The 20,193-nt window shown below is 43.1% G+C and overlaps 2 protein-coding genes across 4 annotated transcripts; one reads left to right on the plus strand and one right to left on the minus strand.

Moving 5' to 3' along the window:
* Positions 1–1,130: 1,130 nt before the first annotated feature.
* On the minus strand, positions 1,131–13,476 carry dok1b (docking protein 1b). The gene is made up of 5 exons (XM_020095380.2): positions 13,343–13,476; positions 4,889–5,212; positions 3,795–3,894; positions 3,506–3,678; positions 1,131–3,360 (listed from the first exon to the last, which is right to left on the minus strand). The coding sequence occupies exons 1-5, from the start codon at positions 13,397–13,399 to the stop codon at positions 1,987–1,989; spliced, it is 2,028 nt and encodes a 675-aa protein (XP_019950939.2). The 5' UTR covers positions 13,400–13,476; the 3' UTR covers positions 1,131–1,986.
* A 205-nt stretch (positions 13,477–13,681) lies between these two features.
* On the plus strand, positions 13,682–18,928 carry nagk (N-acetylglucosamine kinase). Of its 3 annotated transcripts, none has more exons than XM_069518755.1 (11): positions 14,344–14,589; positions 14,661–15,831; positions 16,188–16,272; positions 16,431–16,529; positions 16,659–16,800; positions 17,180–17,290; positions 17,364–17,476; positions 17,554–17,641; positions 17,710–17,807; positions 17,901–17,979; positions 18,250–18,928. In XM_069518755.1, the coding sequence occupies exons 2-11, from the start codon at positions 15,803–15,805 to the stop codon at positions 18,450–18,452; spliced, it is 1,047 nt and encodes a 348-aa protein (XP_069374856.1). In that variant the 5' UTR covers positions 14,344–14,589; positions 14,661–15,802; the 3' UTR covers positions 18,453–18,928. The 3 variants fall into 3 exon arrangements, with proteins under 3 accessions (XP_019951015.2, XP_069374856.1, XP_069374855.1); XM_069518754.1 differs by having other exon boundaries at positions 14,682–15,831; XM_020095456.2 differs by having other exon boundaries at positions 13,682–15,831.
* The last annotated feature ends 1,265 nt before the right edge of the window (positions 18,929–20,193 follow it).

Genomic DNA, 20,193 nt, shown 5'->3' on the forward strand with positions numbered 1-20,193 from the left:
GCTCAAGGTTTCTCCCCCGGTAAAGGGAAGGTTTTTTTTTTTTCTCCTCACACTCGCCAAGTGTTTGCTCATTGTGGGAACTGTCGGTTTTTTTTAGAATATTATAAAGTCTGCTTTGAGATAAAGTGTGTTGTGATTTGGCCCGAATTGAAAAGTGTCAACCAGAATGTGGTCCAAGTCTTCAGCGCACACACACACACACACACACACACACCAGACTGAGTAGGTAGCTTGTTTTGGACATGTTAACAAGGAACTGATGAGTTATATAAAGAAGCATAAAAACAGCACCACCATGCGTGTGTGTGTGTGTGCGTGTGAGTGTGTGTGTGTGTGCGCTCTTTCCCCCATCGAGCCTTTTCAATAAGTTCACCCTGAGTTTAATGAGAAAGGCAGAAGTTCTGTTTTTCTTCCCTCTTCTCTGCAAGTCACTTAGTTTTTTAGAGACGTTTCCTGTCCAGAAAGTTCTCCAGCAGCAGGTGGGGGGGATAAAAGAGAGGGACAAGTAAGGATGAAGAGCAGTGGCGGCGGCGGCGGCGGCAGTGAAGGGAACAGTTTGTACTGGTTTGTAAGCCAACCAGACGCAGACAGGTTCATGCAGCCAGCATTCATCACGTCAGCCTCTTTTTCATCTGCTCTCTGCTCATTTACATCCCTTTCTTTTCCCCGTCCTCATCCTCAGCTCAGGATAATCACCAACATGTTACCCCTTTTCTCCGCTGCATTTTTTCCCTCCCTCTTCCCATTTTCGCTGCAGTTGAAATGCACGGCGTGTCCGACACGAACAGGCCGCCATTAACTGTCACCACGGCAACCCGACAACAGAATTAACGCAGGGAGGAAAAGAAAGGAAGCAAGAAAGACAGGAAAAGTAAGAAAGGATGTCTTTGTTTCGTTTTTCGAGGCTCAACTTTAACGGTGCGATTAAGTGGTTGGAAACCGCCTGTAACAACAAAAACAGAGCGTGGCTGAGGGAGGGAAGTGAAGGATGAGGTCAGACTGTTTCACTGTCCCGCTCGCTCCAGAACAGAAAAGTCTTTTCAAACACAAGATAACTGTGTCTAATTGGCTCACGATGAGATAAAACACACAGGGGAAGCAGTGATGCTGCATTTAGGGGAGTCTGTTGCTTTATGTTGTCAGAGAAATTTTTATTTTTAGTTATATTCACAGACAGCACAGCTGTACTGACACATTACAGGGGGTTGGTTAGTTTACTCTGTACATAGAAACATAAAATTATATTATCTTGTGCAGGAAGTGGCCACTTTAAATCTAAAGCTCCTTTATGAACCTTGTACGTCAACATAGGGTCCTAAAATCCCACTTTCATGCTTCCTCCAAAACAGGAACAGAGAAGTTTTTCCAACATGTGGATCTGAAGGTGCAACCACCTCACATATTAGTGTTCTGGGCTGAAAATGTTCTATATCTCTCTTTATTTTGGTGGGATTTGAGATAAGTCATCAGTCCAGAGAACAAAAAAGTTCCAAGTCCAAGGCACGCAAAAAAAAAAAAAAAGCTCCAAAGAACAGCTCGTTGTCGTCACATTGTCCCAAACTGCGGAGAAACAGTAAAGCAACAGTTTCCCAGTCACTTCATACCAAGCCGCTCTCTCAGCTTGTTGCAGTGAAGCCTGTAGGCCGAGCTCTTTTTGGCAAATCCATAAGGTTTCTGTTTCTCCGACTACACTGTGGCTTCGTACACCAATTATGGGTTTCGCCATACAAACACTCACTCTCCCTCTTTCTTAAACACACACACACACACACACAGAGGGTGGCCCGACGACGGTTGCATAAAATACCATCATGATGTGGTTTTCTCATAGTTGTGAGCTAATCCACAGCAAAGGGATCGATTGTCTCAAATAATTAATCCAGTCCAAAGACGGAAGAAATGAGAAAATGTGCTTAGTTCTCATTTTATTCTTCATCTCTTTTTTAAAAGGATAAAAATGTTCAGTCCACTTCTAGAATAAAGATGTTAAATATCTCCCAAGTTGTCATAGATAACATCAGGTGGTCTCACTGGCACCTGCTGGTGCTGGCTACACCAGGAGCTCACAGGCTTCTGTTTGGACACCTCACTGTACAGCTCATTCCCTTTTCCTCTTCTTCCCAAACTGTTGTTGTTGTTCATATTACCGCAATGTTTCCCAGGGGGCAGTGGAACTGGCTCCTTCCGACTGAATATGTCCCTTCCTGGTTTGGGAGCAGTGACCGGTTTTCGCCCCCTCACAGCTGCCGGAGGATGCGCTGTGACACGGCTCGGGCTGAGCTGCGGCGGGGAGTGTCCGAGGGACGGGGTGCTGTAATGCCCCTCCAGTCCTGACGGGGCCACAACCGCTTCCTGTCTTTTCTGGCTGTGAGGCTCCAAACGGGCCTCACTGTAAATAGTTATCTCTAAACTCGTGGGTGCGCTCACGCATCCTTTGGCGCAGCCCTCAGGTTCATCGTATATGTGCTCCAAGGGAACAGCAGGAGGTGACGCAGCGCCCTCTGCTTGGCCTCCAGGGGGTCGCCTGTTACTGTTCAACCCTCTTCCCGCCCCCCTTCCTCCCCCTGCCACCCCGTTCAGACTCAGACCACTTGTTTTCTGAAGTAACTCCAGGCTGATCTGGTCGTACACATGTGAATACAGGTCAGGTGGCTTCCTGTGGTGATGATCCCCTTGGATGCCACCACCTGCCGAGGCCTCATCTCCCACAGGTCGGAGTCGTGGGGTGGGCACTGGAGGGGTGGATGAGTTGCTAGCTTGGTTCTGCCCCTTGATGCTGTCCACCGGGTCTGAGTATAGGCAGTCAGCACCATACAGAGGCAGACGGACCGAGTCAGCTGGCTCAGAATAAAGTCCTGTGTGTTCAGCTGAGGAAAGACCTTTTCCTGCCGAGTGCCAAGCCCCTCCCCCTCCCAAACCCCCCAACATGGCTGGTGGTTCTGGTAAACTCCTGCCTTTATGTCCTGCTGCTGCTCCTGCTGCTGCTCCACCTCCCTGCCCTCTTCCTGCTCCACTTCCTGCTCCACTTCCCCCTCCGTCTCCCACCTCTCTCTTCCCCAGCACGCCGTCAGCAGACCCCGGCTTGCTGCCGCCTGAATCGCCGTCCGCCTCTCGACTGCTGCAGCTGCTGCTGTCGCCGCTCCCCGTCACGGTGGCAGCATTGCGTATGTGCTGCAGCGACAAGGGGCAGTCTGGGTCGGAGTTGAAGGGGCCGCTGAGGTGGCGCTCCTCCGCCTGAGCCTTTTGGGACTGGATGGCCTGGTTCACCAGCATGAAGATCTCGTTGCCTTGCTTGGTTTCGAAGGTGAAGTTGCCGGGGCCCGAGTCGCAGCGCCGACCAGCCTCGAATGAAAACATTACCTGTGGAGTGAGGGACAAATTACGGCAAGTTAACAGAGTTGAATGTGTGTCCCAGTTCATGTGACTGAATACATATCTACATATAACAAGCTTCCTCATCCTGCTTGTCAGCTGTTGTCAAAAATCATTTCTCAACAGTACCCACCCGGTCTCTCCCGTATCTCCTCAGCAGCTTGTAGGGCCATACCAGGACGTTCCTCTTGGTCATCGGCTCCTTCAAGATCAAGACGTCGCTTTCGGCTTTCAGCCAGTAGCTCCCCGCCAGCCCGCTGCGCTCCGACGCCTCGGTGCGCTGAACGCTCACCCAGAACTCGTTCACTGCGAGGAGAGGATGAGGGATATGCTTAACTCATATGTTGATTAAATTCTTTTTTCTTCTATAATGCAACGTTTTCTTGAAATCTTGAAATAATGTTAGTCTGTCTTATCCTCACCTTGATCTCTGGTGTAGTAGATGAGGTTTTCAGACATCTGCATGTCCTGGGGTCCTCCATTAGAGTCTGCGACCGTACTGCCGCTGCTTCCGCTGCCTCCCTGTGGACAAAGACACACAGAAGCTGCTATCAGAAATGCACTAAACTCCGGAAAATCTCTGGACATGATGTCCGAGTAAGGGGAGTTTCTCCTGCTGGCCCTTTAGTTCAAAACTCTGGATAATGTCCCGAATGAGCTCACTTGAGAAAACAGCAGGAGATTCTCCGAAGGATTCACCGCAAGCAAGAGGTTGCGTTGAGGATGTTTCTCACATGCAACTGATGCAAAACAGAAAAAAAAATAATACAAACTTCTGAGGATGAAAAAGTTGTGCTATACACGAAGAGGTCACTGACTTAGATGTCAAGAGAGCTTTTGGTGTTGAGAGCTGATGTGCTGAAAACAAAAACGCGTGATCTCTACAGCAGAATAAATACCTACATCCTGCCTCTGTCTGCTGCACCACCACTCGTCTGAACCCTTTATTCTTCAACTTACATGCAGAAGTTTGCTCTTCAGATTATAGAGATAAAGAAGCGGGGAGCTTTCAGTATGAACACGAAACAGGACAGAGAAAGAGCGATATAATGAAAGGGAGAGAGAATGAAGAGTTAGTGTTAGTGTGTGCAACAGTGAGTGAAGCGGCTGAAGTCTTCCTCCAGGAAACTCCCTCTGGTTTCCTTTCTGCAGATATGTTATGTTCATGTGTATGTGCGTGTTAGCTCACACAATAGTTGTGGCCTGCGAGGACCCTCCGGGGCATTGTGGGAACATTTGGCAGACTGACGCAGACATTGTTTAAAAAAATAAAAAAAATTTAAAGCAGCAGTTCTTTCCTAACAAATTCAGAATATTTCTTTGTTTGAATTCACAAAATGAGACAATGAGAGCACAAACTCATGTTAAAGACACGCATCGGCCCATGTCTGTGCGCAGTGTCACTGACTGCAAACACTGTTTAAAGCAAACACACAATGGCATCAGTCAACCTGCCTTGTATGACACACACATCCACATGCCTGAAGCTAAAGGAGGGGGAAAAGAGAAGACATACCTGAAATGCAATGTCACACATGGTATTCATCCAGTCGTTGGCGGCGTTCTTCTCTGCGGCGAACACGTGCGTCTTGTCGTTGGTTTCCACGCAGAAAGCAGCCATGTTGTCTTTGGGGCAGCTCTCCGTCAGCGCCGGCAGGATGGAGATGCACTCGGACAAGCGGATGATCTTCTTGTCCAGCTTCCTGGTTTTCTCATTGGACCCGCTTCCCGAGCCCCCGCTGGCCCCGCCCCCGCCGCCCGAGGCCGAGTCGTAGAATTCGAGGCGGGCGATGCCATTTTGGCTGGCGGGGTATAGGACCAACCAGTTCTTCTTCCATTTCTAAGGAGAAAAAGAGAGAAAGTTGATATTATTCTTTTCATATCAAAACTATTTGTGTAAGTTCATCATAGTGATGAACTCAGAGACTATTAGCCAACTTTTTTATTCTATACTTGACCTTATACCTGTAGAAAGCCTGAAGGCAACGTTTTGGTTTTAGAGCCTTATTTTCTATTTCACATGTTGTTTGTTTTGGGTCATGATCCAGAAATGTACATAAAACAAAATTGGACTTAGTTTACCATACTGATTTTCTTTAACTTGAACTTCCTGTTTGTTAAATCGTCTTTAATTACTCTAGATATTTTTTTATATTTAAAATGAATCTTTTTTTTCTTCATTTGAATTTTTCAAAAATGTTTATTTCTCATGAAGTAACTTCTGTCATGTGTAATACAACAAAAAGCATCTCATACCTTTGCTCCATCGAGTCATTTGTAAACCAGCATTTTGTATATGAATAGATTCAAAAGAGATATTATTTGATAGATTTACAGGCTCTGACGTTCTGAAAATACATCCTCAAACTGTCCATTGCTGAGACTCCTCATTTCATTACAGCTCCCTTTACCACTTTGGGCTTTGCAGAGTTTTTACATACACAAAACCCAACAGAGAAAAACAGAGAAAGCATCATAGCGTCTCTTTTAAACTAAAACTGAAAGTAGACAAATCAAGAAGAGGATGACAGGAAAACGAGGAGGTTTTGAAACTGAAATTGTGTGATTCTTCCTTTCTATCTGTCTGAGAAAGGAAACATATCTAACATGTGGTTTGTTCAGGCAGCAATGAACGAAAAGGAAAATGCAGAGTTGGCCGCAATTTATTAAAGATGGATGAACAGAGAAAAGAAAAGAAAATGTCAACGTCCACAGAAGAATTGAGTCAAGTGTTTCTGAGTCTGCTGACTGGGGCTTCATGTAGGAGGCATGTGGTGATAAATCCACCGGAGTTTGACTCAGATCTATTCCACACACCAGCAGCGAATCACAGTTAAGGGCATTAGTCATCACTTGCCAGAGAGAAAAGAATCATTTCACCCCCCAAACAATCAAAGAAGGTCGTGGTCTGATTTTTACTATTTGATCCAATGTTTAGTCTAGACAACAAAAGCTAGTCACAATCTGTACCCAAGAGCAGAAATAACCACACAAGATACACCTCATGCTGTTAGATCGTTAGTTTGGGATGTTGAGCACATTTCAAGCTTTTATTTTGAAGTAACCACCAGGCCATCAGGCTTCTGACTCAATTTATGTCCAACACTCTTTACAAAATATATCCATATACTACAGTATACACATCGCTAATGTATATGGTGTTGTATTTGATACTTTTTATTTTATTTATTGAATTCTAGATGATTCAAATTGACTTAATGGTAATTGTACTATTGACCCTGTGTTAGCTTACATACCACAAATACAAACTTGAAACTTAGATATATGTGCTGCTCGAGATTGTGTGAATGAAAAACCACCGGGAGTTTTTTTAAAAAGCACCTGCTTCTATAAATATGAAACTATAACTACTAGTATGACACATTTCCTTAATTTAAATAAATAACAAACATATGTTTCAAACCACTTCCATCTAAAGAATAACCTGATGCAAACCATAACCCATGGTCCCTAACACATAAAAACATTACAGGATGACGGGGGGGGGGGCACATTTCTCCTTGAGGACAACAAACAGGGACACAACCAAACAACATGACACAAAACTGAGCAGTAAGACACACAGCAAATGGGTTTTAGACTCCGGATGTTCAGCGTAACAACAGACACGGTGGCACAATATATGTGAGATAATGTGCGATCACTAGAGAAAGTAGTTCACATATGGAGAAACTGCACTAGACAACAAAAATGAACTTATTTGGGAAGTCCCCATCATCCCTCGTACCCTCTGGACATGCGCATGTGTGTGTGTGTGTGTGTGTGTGTGTGTGTGTGTTTCCCCTCCTGCATTCAATGAGCTGAGCTTGTGACAGGAAGGTCAGCATTTTGAAAATCATTCAGCCAGCAGGGAAAATCCATCCGAAGAGGAAGAAACACTCCGACTACAGGTCCTGAAATGATCCCTGCTCAGTGAGCTTACGTTTGAACATCAAGCGATGCATCTGAAAATGAACATGACCTACAAGCAGCTCTCAGATCTGTGTGTACCCAGTGTAACAGCAACTAACTGGAGCTGATATTGATGATATGTATTTGTTGACTGTTAAAACCAACTGATTTATTGATTAGCCAATGAAATATCAACCTTTCACAGAAATATCAGAGAAGAACTGCATTCATGTTTACATTTCACGTTAAATAATTATTTTAATTTAAGTGTTATGTATTTGGTTGTATGTCTTTTATACATTTATTAATTACAAAGTTTTCGGCTTAAACATCAAGACTCGGTTGTTCCTGTAAGTCACTATTGCTCTTTAAAAAAGGTGTTGTGGAACAGAAGTACAAACATGACATTCAAATACTCACAGCATGGAAACAAGAGTCGTGTGAGTCAGTTTTAGGTGTGGTTTTAGCATTAGCATGATGTTCCAGCCACAGACCAATACTTAACCCTCAATCTATGGCTGTAAACCTGCATCACACGTTCTACACACACAGACATGTGAAAACCAGCTTCATCAGTTTCTAACCATCGAGCACAACGACTGCCAGAAAGGACAGGAAACGTGTGGGATTTTCATTTTCTCCAGGATTCGCTTCACTTCCTTTTTCTGCACCCAGGTGTTTCTCACTGTTTGTGTGTGTGTGTGCATCTGTTTGTATTGTTTTCAATATTCCCTTGGTCCGTTCTACACCATCTGTTGCAGCACACATTTCCTGCATGTGAAACTGCTGTTCCATATAAGGCAACAGGCCGTTATCATCCCCAAATACACCGAGTGGAAATTATGCAAAAGAGAGATGACAGACGGAGGGAGGGAGACTTCCTCACTGATGTCCTGCCTGTTCACCAGAACACAACAGAATTAGATCTGATACAAGTGTGTGTGTGTGTGCTTGTGTTTCACCCTTTCACTGCCCAAAAACCACACACTGGCTTCAGGGTCACGGTGACACACTCCCGTATTGAAATAGAAATTATTAAGGACAGCGAAAGCTACAACGACGACTGACGACTTTCTCCGACTGATTTTCCGTTGCTCCTCTCTTCTTTCATGTAGATAGGAGCCTTGCTTTGTTAAACGTGAACTAACTGCCTGTGGGTGTCAACAAGATGGCTGTGGAGTGGTGTGACTTTGAGTCCATCTTGCATAATTCTTTCAGCAGACGTGTGAAACCTTCTGTCAGTTTGTAGCGACATAAAAAACCCACACAATTCTCTCTTTCATGGTATAAGTGATTCTGTATATGTGAGTGTGTATTCACATGTACTTTATTCTCATATTATTATTTATGTATCTGATGTTTTTCTTTGGCCTTGTGAGGGGTGGGTGGGTAGGGTTGATTTGTTGTCATATGTTCACTGTTCTGTAACCTGGAAAATATATATAAATAAAGTTCTCAAAAAAAAAAAAACCCCACACAAGTAAGTCACTGAGCAGTTTGGACAGACATCTTGTGAAATTGTGTTTTAGTTTCCTCCTACAACAACGAGGAGACTGATTCTGTTGTGTCTTCAGTGGCCGCTCTGCGTGTTCATTTGTTTATGAGTTTACATCACATTTTGCATGTTCAAACCACTGTGTTATTTTGAGAAACTGTTACTATGTCATGTATTTCAGAATAAAATGATTAAAGGTCACACATTTCCGGCATTATTGAGCCACAATTCAGTAAATCAGGTGATCTGAGCGCAAGCTAGGCTCTGAGACTTTGACCAATCACTGAGCAGTTCACAGATAGAGGAGCACGTATTGTCTCCCATAATGCATCGTCAAAAATTAGGCTACTATTGATGGTCACTAACCGAGCAAAATATGTTCCATCATGCATTGCGCTCGCGGCGGAGAGACAAGAGGAGCAAGGGAAGCGGGAACATCCCGACCTCTTGTATAAATGTAAATATTAGCAGTGATTCTTTTCTTGTACTGATGACGAGGTGGAGCTGTAACTGACAGTAAGCATTAACGTTTTGTCTCCACCACTGGTAGAGCTGCAAATAATGATTGATTATTATTGATGATTGGATTTTGATTGATTTCCCCTTTAGCAAATATTAACATATCAGAAGCAGAAACTAGACAGTCTGGGGGATTCTTGTATTAAAATGAATTAAATAATGAATCCATTATCAAACTTAGAAGTGTAAAGGAGCTTGTTTAGGCAAATAACAGAAAAAGCGAACTTATTGTCCTTCTGTTAAATATATTGACTGTAAACTGCGGCGAAGCATTAAAAATCTGCATAAAGAAGGTATTTTCTTCTTTATCTGTAGTTTCACATCTAGACAGAACGATCAACACAGACTGTTCAGTTTATGTCCAAACAGAGGTAGCACTCAAAGTTGTGGCTAAACATGACAGATGAAGAGTCACCACTGTCTGAAATAAACTGTCTGTAATGGAGGAAGTGTGTGATGAAGCAGTTCTAACAGCGTGGTGCAATACTGCAGTGTTTCTCATGGAAAAACTATATTTGTTAATATTAAATATTAATATAAACAATATTTGTACAATATCATTGTTTCATTCATGCTGAAATGTGGGTTTTGAAGTGGAAATCAGGTTTGATAAGCAGTGTGGGAAACTGAATAAGATCGAAGCAATATCAAAACTATTGAAGGAGAAGAAGAACAAACCCTGCAGTGAGATTAAAAAGATTGTCTCGTGAAAATATAAATTCATTCATTATCCGTTTTTCATACAACAGCAGAAAATCTGCCTTTTGCCTCTACAGTTGTTCTCTGGACTCATATGGAATCATATGAGGAAAAAGCAAAGGAAATGAGGCTGTGGACAGAAAACTACAGTGGTAAAAGAGTGAGTAAGAACTGTGTGATTCTTGTTTCTGAAGAAGCTTAATCATTCCTTCATCACCAAATTACAAAACCACACCACTCATCCTCAAAATACATCTGGTGCAGAGTGTATACGGACGATTACACACTTTCCTACGTCAGGTTACTTCTTACTACAAATGAGGTGGTGTTACTTTTCTTTAAAAAGTATGATTTAGTGTCTGATGACACCCAGCCCCATAAATCCATTAGGGCATTATTACTCCAGACATGAAACACTGATGTTTAAATGTAGCCGCCTCAGGGTGTGTTAAATACTTTATCCTGACACACCCAGTCTTTTCAAGTGGCGGCGAGCGCCGAGCTGATGTTGTCTTTAGTGCTGCTGCAGAACCATAACCGCACGGCAGCCGAGCCGACATCAGCATGAGGCCAAAAGCATATAATCTGTACATATTATCATGAAAATCTTTGTCATGCTACATGTGTGTCACAGTTCAGAAGAGGCAGCAAATGTGTTCCTGTATGTGAGAGGAGTCTGAGACAATGAGATAACCGTGCTTCTCATTTTTCACATCTCCATGTTTCAGTTCAACTATTTTGAAAGGGAAGTTGAGTTAACTCATCAACAGGAATTGTACACGGCTCTGGCGGTGAAACAACAACCCAGGTGACATTATCAGGGTTATCTATCAGAAGGTCTCTGATACAGTTTGGTAGAAGTGGACATTCAGGAAGGAGGGATGGTTTGATTTGAAAGGGTGCAGAGTTGCATTGTGGGCGATGTAGGATCCAGTGCCTTGACCACACAGGAAATCTCGGCCTCCGCAGCATCGAGTTTAATCTAGTGTTTTAATCTAATTCCGTTTGAAGAATAACAAATATTGACTATTTAAACTGAAAATATTCGTGCACCAAGTGAAATTAACAAGTGCAGATACTAAGGCTGCAACTAGTTGGTAGCTGTTATTGGCTTGAAGGTCAAAGATGTCTCTCCTCTCTCCTCATTTCCTGTCAGCGCTCTGCAAGTTATCACCAAACTGAGGCATAAATGACCCAAAAAACAATCACACCAATTCTTTTTCCAATAATCCATTAATGTTTTAGAAACGTGCCCAAAAATATCATCTTTCACATCATTACTTAACCAAATAAAACAAAGATATGAGACGCAGAACATGAACATTATGGACTTCTTTAATAGATTATTTAAAACAACACACTTCTCATTAGAGCACTATCAATATGGATTTTGGCAAGAATGGAGCGACGCTTAGAGCCAGATCAGGCAGCCAACTTGAGCTGCGCTGCTCCAATCATGTGACGTACATCATGTGACGTACATCATGTGCAATACCTCATTCTCCACAATCATCTATGATACACACTCGCCCTATTAAGTGGTGGATATAAGCAGGGGAGATTTCCATTCACTCCCTTTGCTTCAGCCCCTCCACCACCCCAACATCCACCTATAGGCTCCCATGGGGGGGTGACAAGTATTAGCCGATCACTCCCATCGTATCTATGGAATCATATCTGGGGGAGTGATTAGGTGACTGACCTGTTCTACTGTTGAACTCATTTGAACATGAGTTGCCTGAACATACATTTCTGATGGAGAAGTATCGGCCGATTAGAACCATAACTTGATTGAATAAATGTTTAAGTAATATATAAACAGAAACGCACTTTTTTTCTTGCAGTGTTTATTCTGTAAACTAAGAGATTTCACATCTGCAACATAAACAATCGATACATCAGTTGGGTTTTGCTTTTTTAAACTTCAGCCGAATGCTCTTAATGAATAGAAGTAGTTCAGTAACTTGTTTTATGCACTGTAGATCCAAAAAAACCAATATATGAAACAGATTTCCGTAATGAAGGCCATTACTTGACATGTCATGAGAGAGCAGTCAGAAAGAGAATCCTCCACTCTTGAGTCACATTTTCCGAGCGTGCACGCAGGACCGAGCCTATATACGCAAGCGTGTACGTCCACTAGCAGCACTAACGGTTGCATAATTCACCATTGCAGCAGTTTCAACACTGACAGATCAGCCAGCAACGCTCAAGCTTCCTGTTCTATTCACTTCTCCTCTCATGCGTTTTTTTATATTTGTGCAAATTATTTCCTTGAAATGATGAAGTTTAGTTTGTCCATTGTCTGTTCCACTTTACTGAAGCTGTGTTTTTGTGCAGGGGCTTGAACATGTATTGTGGAGCCGTGATTTCAGGACAGGAAACAGGGCCAGAGTGTTTTGTTGGTGCGCGTCATATGACCAAGAGGAGAGAGCCGGATAGACAAAGGCCCTCTTTACCAATCTGAAAGAGTAAGCGAGTTCTTATCTGGCGCTGGTGCTCTGACACCAAAGGCAAGGTTGCAGTGAGGCCATGAACTGCAACACACACTCAGACGCACCCACACACACAAGTGTTATCACTGTCCTTTTCGCAGTATCCAGTCCAAGCATGTGATCTATACTAAATGAAACCGAGTCAGGGAGGACAAAAAGGTGCTTTTGCAGATGAAGTGGAAACACACGTCCTCCAACTCAACTCAACTTTCCATCTCCACAGGTCTTGATGTCTTAAATTTGAAGAAAATACATTAAAAACACAAAAGCAACAACCATCGCACCTACTTTCCTCGCCACTTGCTTTAGTTCACTTCGATTAGTGACATTTACTCGTGCACCAGGGTTTTACCAGACACACACACACACTCTCTCTCTAAAATACAGATGCACAGCAGCTTCTCTCCAAACCACCACATCAAAACAAGTCCAGATCAGATCAGTGACACTTCAGTGACTTCCTCTCTCTGCACAGTGACTGGGCTCTAATCGCACCAGTGTGTGCTCGGTCAACGCCACATAGGTTCTGTACAGGGTTACAACTGGGATCAGCATATTTGTGTGACTTCTAAACACTGATAACACAAGAGAAACTTTAAAGGGTTTGTAGCGTCTCTCTCTGCACATGAGGATTTATCACACTGATTATCTTCCTACCCTGACATTCATTCAAATGTATTTCATCTTGTTTGTAGCTTCCTGAAATGGACATCCTCATATTTACTGCTGTTCTCTGTCTCAATCATCTCAGTGTTATCCAGCATCCTCAGGACACTCATTATAAGGGACATTCTATTAGGCATGAACTCTATTAATTAACAAATGAGCAGAACAACCATCCAACTCTTACCTTCCCAAACTTCTGATGCTGTACATACAGTTGTCCCTCCTTAACGTGGGTGTCCATGCCCACTCCCACTCCAGAGGCTGCTCTCCCTCCAGAATCCACGGCTCTGACTCGAACTTGCTGGAGGACAGAACTTATCGTTGGCTGGTGTTTTTAATTCTCACTTCCCTCTTCCGTCACGTCCGCTCCCTCCAGCTGTGGCAGCGCGGGTTCAGGGTGTCATGGTGGGCCGTGGAGAGGCTCCTCACAGGGTCCGGGTGGTCCGCGGAGAACAGTTTGAGGTGAGGTCTTCAGTGTTGTCACCGGGTCTCTCTCCCCCTCTCTCTCTCCCTCCCTCTCTCTCTCCTCCTGCAGGGCTGCACCGGAACATCACCTTCGAGATGTTACACTTAGACTTCCGCTTACAGCCTTCACAATAAAACAATAAACTCTGCAACATTAAAATTTCAAATAGCAACATTAAGGATTTATTTTAAGCTTAAGAAAATATGTGGATAATTATCGCACAGGGTGAAAAGAGCTGAGCTGTGTCCTCATTTATGTGCCGGGTTTATCTGATCTGAAGTAGAACTCTTTATTTGTGGTAACTTGATCAAGAACAAATGTGTTTATTTAATTGCACTTTGTAACTATGATATAAACTAGAAAACGTATATTATTATTATTTATTTGTGTTCTTTTTTGTGTTTGTTGGTAACCTGAGAGATTTGGGGAAGTATGTATGAATATGTTCACATATCTTTAGGGTTTATAATGTATGAATGTATGTAGACTATATCAGAATATATTAAAGCACTTTTCAAAAAAACAAAGGGAACGCAAGAGCGTTTTGTAAAAATGCATTAAAGAAAAACTTAAGCTGTAGCTTGTAAATGAAAGAGGTTGCTTATTTTAAACTTTTATTGTGAAAGGCTGACATCTGTTACTACAGTGACTCTGTGGGACTTGACATGTCTCTGCAGGAGGAGTGAGTGGCGCGTGCTGAGCCTCTCCTCCTCTTCCTCACTCTTGTGTAACTTCAGCTCTGACTCACACACACACACGCACACACACACACACACCCACACACACCCACACACACACACACACACCCACACACACACTCACACTCACTTTCTAACACAAATACATTAACTGTATGCACTGAGCCACAGGTGATGATTATATTATATATGATGATAATAAAGTGTTGGAGTTTACAGCTGGACTATAAACCTCATAGAACGCTGCTATGATTCCCTATACCAACAGTAAGTACTTTAACATATATGAACCACAGACACATGTCAGTTGCCAGAGAATGATAGTTATTTCTAAGCAGCTCCATATTAATGTGTTGCAGATGCCTCCTGCTGGCTCACAGTGTCACCTACTGTTGTTGTCCCTGCTTCAGGCCCATAACCACATGGTGTTTCATCTCTGTCAGTATTGTTCTTGACAGTCACAGCAGATTTTTAGACCATGAGTCAGGACATTAAATGGGATTTTAGCTGGCCACGGTTCCTTGAGTAGAGAACAAATATCTGTACATGTCCTGTGCTCACGTACAGTGGTGGAAAGAGGAAAGTACAAGTTCTTAAGTACTGTGCATGAGGAGATTGCACATTTGAAGTATGTGCACTGGGGGACTGACATTTTTGACTTCTCTGGTACATTTTATTGGACATCTACAACTACTGGTTACTGTTACTCTTAAGATTTTATTTTCAAAACATAATAAGCTCATGTTGAAGTTTGAAACATTTTGGTTTGGGACCCCTTCCACTGATGCATCAGGATTAACAATCTAATATATGCACACTAATATCATCATTCATGTTATGAGTCCAATTTGTTCATAATACTTTTGTACCAAATATAAACTAGTAAATATAGATGTAGTATATAGCAGCTGTTTCCAAATTCAGCCCACAACCCACCAGAGACTTTAGTGTACACATTGCAGTACTTCATGTGATGTAACTGGCTATAACTGAGGATATGAGTGGGTGGCTGAGTAATGGTGAGTACTTGCATGGTTTTATTTGGAATGTTAGTAGTATATTTAGCTGTTGTAATATTAGCTGTTGTAATATTACTGGCTAAAATACGGTGTTTTCAAATAGTTGATCAATTGTATTTGATTTAAAATTTTGATTTGACCCACTCGTCTTGATCCGCTGGTTTATGGTATAGTAAATAAAGTATGATCATAGTCATAATCATTGATGTATAAATAATATCAAGACTGCTACTACTAATAATAATACATGATATATATAACTGTACATAATTGATAATACTCAGTTACAACAGCAACATTTACTGTGGCTCAAAGATTCATTTCTCGAACTGCTGTGGAAAAACCAAAACACAGACATTGCTGCCACCTACTGGTCAGGAATCTGCACTGCAGGTGTGGGTTCAGCCGCTTCCTCTCGCGATATTTGGACAGTTGGACAGGACGCCAACAGGAACCGGGACATGGCGTCAGTGTTCGGTGGAGTAGAAGGGTGAGAAAGACTGAAATACTCACAAACATTCATATTTCTACAAGATGTCAGTGAAAGTTAGTGTTTCCTGTTTCCTGTTATCGTTTTGTTCGCCTTTGCAGCGCAGCAGCGGGAAGTGAACCGGTCTCGTGACCACTTCCACTTTAAATGTTGCTGCTGATCTCAAAGTTACTGTGTCTGTATGCATTTAAATCAAATTCTCCATATATACATATTATATATTTATATTATATAGAGAGTCTCTGCTCGCTCCTCTGTGAGTTTTCATCTCATGTCCCTGATGGCTTCTTGTGTTGTGGCCGTGATGGTGTGAAGTGTTTGTCTCACCAAACCTGTCCTCTGTCCTCTGTGTCCAGTGGAGGGACCCACTCGAAGGCAGTTCTGGTGTCAGGAGATGGGAGGATCCTGGCAGAGACAGAGGGACCGTCCACCAACCACTGGGTGAGCAGAGACAGGGACGGGGACTTAATTGATTTCAATTTTATTGTTTAAAATACAAATTCTGATGTCATAAAGATGTTGTGTGTGTGTGTGTGTGTGTGTGTGTGTGTGTGTGTGTGTGTGTGTGTGTATGTGTGTGTGTGTGTGTGTATGTACAGTTGGTGGGGGTGGACAAATGTATTGAAACCATCAATGACATGGTCCAGAGAGCCAAGGTGGAGGCCGGACTGGATCCAAACACACCACTGTGCTCACTGGTCAGTCACACTGATCTCACACTAATGCATGTCCACTTTGACTGAGCTCGAATGAAAGTTCCTTATAAAGAAGAGTGTGTGTGTCTGTGTGTGTGTGTGTGTGTGTGTGTGTGTGTGTGTGTGTGTCAGGGCATGTCTCTGAGTGGAGGGGAGCAGAAGGACGCCATCGAAAAACTGATCGCTCTCATGAAGGAACGCTACCCCGGTCTCAGCCAGCACTACTTCATCACCACTGATGCCATCGGCGCCATGGCAACCGCTAGCGATCGTGGTAACTAGCCAGTTTAAAAGTCGGCTACATTCACACTGTATTAAATATTTATCTGTAATGTGGGTTTTGAGTTGAATTATTTTTACCATGTCAAATTTCAGAACATGGGATTGAACAAAACATTTGACAGTTTTTACATGTAGGATTTAAATATGCACATTATCAAGTATTCAGGAATAAGTTTTGCTGGAAAATCTCTACAATTTTCACTTGAAAGAAACCTGTTCATGACCTGAACATGTTTTAACAATGCAAAGGTTGATACTTTACCCTCCTCAGGTGTGGCTCTATATAAGAGATAGCATTTATACCTCTCTAACTTTACAGCTCAGTGACATCTAGACGTCATTGTTGTTCCCGTGTCTTTTTCTCTCTGCAGGAGGTGTAGTGCTGATATCAGGGACCGGCTCCAACTGCAAGTTAGTAAATCCTGATGGCTCGCAGATCGGCTGCGGAGGCTGGGGTCACATGATGGGTGATGAAGGATCTGGTAACCAAGCGACACGCAAACAAATGTTTAAAATTGGAGAATGTCACGTTTGATTCACCTCTCTGTCTCTCAGCGTTCTGGATCGCTCATTTGGCGGTGAAGACGGTGTTTGATGCCAAAGACTGCCTGGTCGCTCCTCCTCATGACATCACCCATGTCACAAAAGCCATGGAGGAATATTTCCAGGTCAGAGAAGAAGAACTGACTTCTAAACCTTTAAACTGGTCAGGGTGTTGTAGTAACTAGAATTAAATTCATCCCAGGTGTCAGATCTGATGGGCATGCTGCCGCACCTCTACAGAAACTTCCAGAAGTCCCACTTTGCTGGTTTCTGCAAGAAGCTGGCTGAAGGTAGTTGGTGCCATCACTTCCTGCTCAGTAGAAAATAGAAATAAAGTAAAATGGTGTTTGTGTTTAAGGTGCGGTGGCCGGGGACGCTCTGTGTCAGTATGTTTTCACTCAGGCTGGGAGAGTCCTGGGAAAACATGTGGAAGCTGTGTTACCTGCAGCACAAGCGGTAACGCCCTCACACAACAACAACAACATCGAGGTGTGTTGTCACTAGCAACACTGACTCCACGAGTTTCACGTCCTCTTTGTCTCCTGACAGCCTCTGTTGACGGGTGACCTCGGCCTGCCCATCCTGTGTGTCGGTTCGGTGTGGAAGAGCTCGGAGCTTCTGAAGCCAGGTCAGTGTCGCTGGGGCCTCACGTCAGAGGCTGCATTCTTCAGAGGCCGTTCATCCCAAAGAAACAAAGGCTCCGGGTGGATCCTTCTCAGGCCGACATATCCCAGGATTCATTGTGCTTCAGTGGCAAACAGTTTTTCAAATAGATAAACCAATCTGTGCATCTTACAAAAGCTAACGGTATCGACCCCATCTGATGCGACTGTCTGCTACGGCGTGAAGTTAAGCTGTTGTCGTGATGAACTCTCACTTCCTGTTTCTCTCTGACCAGGGTTCACAGAGGTCCTCGATAAACTCGCATCGTCTGAGCACTTCAAGGGCCGTTTCCGTGGATACAGCCTCCTGAGTTTGAAGCAGTCCTCGGCTCTCGGCGGCGCCAGTCTTGGAGCTCAGAGTTTAGGCGCCACGCTGACCATGGATTACGCAGCCAATGCCGACGTTTTCTACAGACACACCTTCAGCAGCAGCCAATGAGAGTGCAGGGGAGGAGAATGTACCGACCTAGCATTATTGCTAGATGACGTCTAGATATAGTAATAATTACGATGATGACTGTAACAACGTTGTAGCATCTCATGATACAAGTGGTTGAAAATATTCCAGAATGTGATTCATTCATTTTATAATAATGCCAAATCTTTGCACCTTTGTTTACATTTGACTTGTGTACTAAAACACAGCGTTGATTTTAAAACAAACTCCGGGTTGCACATAAACTCTGAAGATAATTCAAGTTCCTTAAAAAGAAATCAGCACTTCGTTCATTGTTTTGCAGGCTTTCTGTACTTGTTTTTCACCACCAGATGGTGCTGTTTGACTGCCTTTTTACCTGGGCCCACATGTGCTGAGCTATTCCTGAATGTGTCTTTATTCACAATCATTTGCTTTTGTAAGACACATTTTTTCTTATTGATCGTTCAGATTTATAATAAATATGATTCATTACTTTATAGGAGCCAGTGGATTTCATAACTTTGTGTCTAACGGAGGAGAACTGGAGAAAAGGTGAAAGGCTGCTTCACAGGTTTTCTCAGTGTAACATGAAAAAGTAAAAGCTTGACCCATGTCACATTGCTCCAGAGGCTTGTCTACTGCTTCACAGCGTTTCTGCTTTGTTTGCACATAACAGGAGTCACCACTGAAACAATGCGGAGGGAGCAGCGGTAATAGAATAATTATCAACTGGTTAAACAAAGTTTGATTAAAAACAGCACAACTCACACACACACATGCTGTGTATGGCAGCTCACAGCTCTGTTGACATCTCCAACTGTGATTTTCATGTACACACATTATTTATACAAATTATATTTTGTTAGGTACTTTTCTTAAGCACTGTATTAAAACTTGGGGTTCTCACTGTATACATATAAGACTTGGTAGTGGAGGGAGAGTTCAATTTACCTTTAACAGTTTGGGGTATTTAACTCCTGCACATTAAGATCTTATTAGTTGATAAATCCAGTGAATGTAAATTTAATAATCTGAGACCTCTTGCTGATCTGTGAGGAGATTTGTTCTTCAGGTCTCACGTCTACAGAAGAACCAGGTTCATATCTGGTTACTGGCTTTTCAACACTGATAACTCGATTCCAGACAGAAATCAATTATAATCCACATTTATATGCACATTTAAAGTGTAAAGGCGACAGGAGGAGAAGTTCTTTATGATCCTTCATGTTAAGACCTTCATGAGGCTACTCCTGTGACCGTCCTGTTCTTCTACCACAGACAGTATTGTCCACCTGCTCCTCTCGAGCACTGTGGATGAGGGGGACACAGGCCTGTTGAGAGCCTGAACCACTCAACTCAAAAGTGAGGATGTCATTCCTCTGGAAGCCTGAAGGAAAGAGCTGTGAAAAGATCCCAACTATTACCTGTGATAATATTAACTCTTCCGTTGCAGGAGTTCTATCTATCTTCTGATCCATGCTATCTCAGGATGATTGGACAGTAACACGAGGGCATCTTGCAGTCCTCCCTAATGCCTCAAGAGGTCATCAGGGCCTGTGCTGGTTTAACCATCAGCATCCATCATCATCTTTGTAAGTGACGGCTGGTGTCAGACTCTCTGTCCTGACATCTGTCATCAAGGCCTCAGGTAGATCCGGTTCTGTGGTGAGGTGGTGCTGCAGTTCAGGCATGAACGCAGACAGCGTCCACATTTTCAAACGTCGACCGACTAATCCTCAAATGGATCATGTGTAGTCAATGT

Source organism: Paralichthys olivaceus, chromosome 22 (assembly GCF_024713975.1).
Source record: "Paralichthys olivaceus isolate ysfri-2021 chromosome 22, ASM2471397v2, whole genome shotgun sequence".
Lineage (NCBI taxonomy): Eukaryota > Metazoa > Chordata > Actinopteri > Pleuronectiformes > Paralichthyidae > Paralichthys > Paralichthys olivaceus.

Excerpts from the sequence above, each read along its gene's own strand:
- dok1b (XM_020095380.2), bottom strand. The coding sequence starts at position 13,399 with ATGGACACCCACGTTAAGGAGGGACAACTGTATGTACAGCATCAGAAG. Across the intron at positions 3,679-3,794 it reads CTACTACACCAGAGATCAAG|TGAACGAGTTCTGGGTGAGC; the intron begins GTGAGGATAAGA and ends CTCTCCTCGCAG. Across the intron at positions 3,361-3,505 it reads GGAGATACGGGAGAGACCGG|GTAATGTTTTCATTCGAGGC; the intron begins GTGGGTACTGTT and ends CTCACTCCACAG.
- nagk (XM_020095456.2), top strand. The coding sequence starts at position 15,803 with ATGGCGTCAGTGTTCGGTGGAGTAGAAGG. Across the intron at positions 16,801-17,179 it reads GGCAACCGCTAGCGATCGTG|GAGGTGTAGTGCTGATATCA; the intron begins GTAACTAGCCAG and ends TTCTCTCTGCAG. Across the intron at positions 17,808-17,900 it reads TGTTACCTGCAGCACAAGCG|CCTCTGTTGACGGGTGACCT; the intron begins GTAACGCCCTCA and ends GTCTCCTGACAG.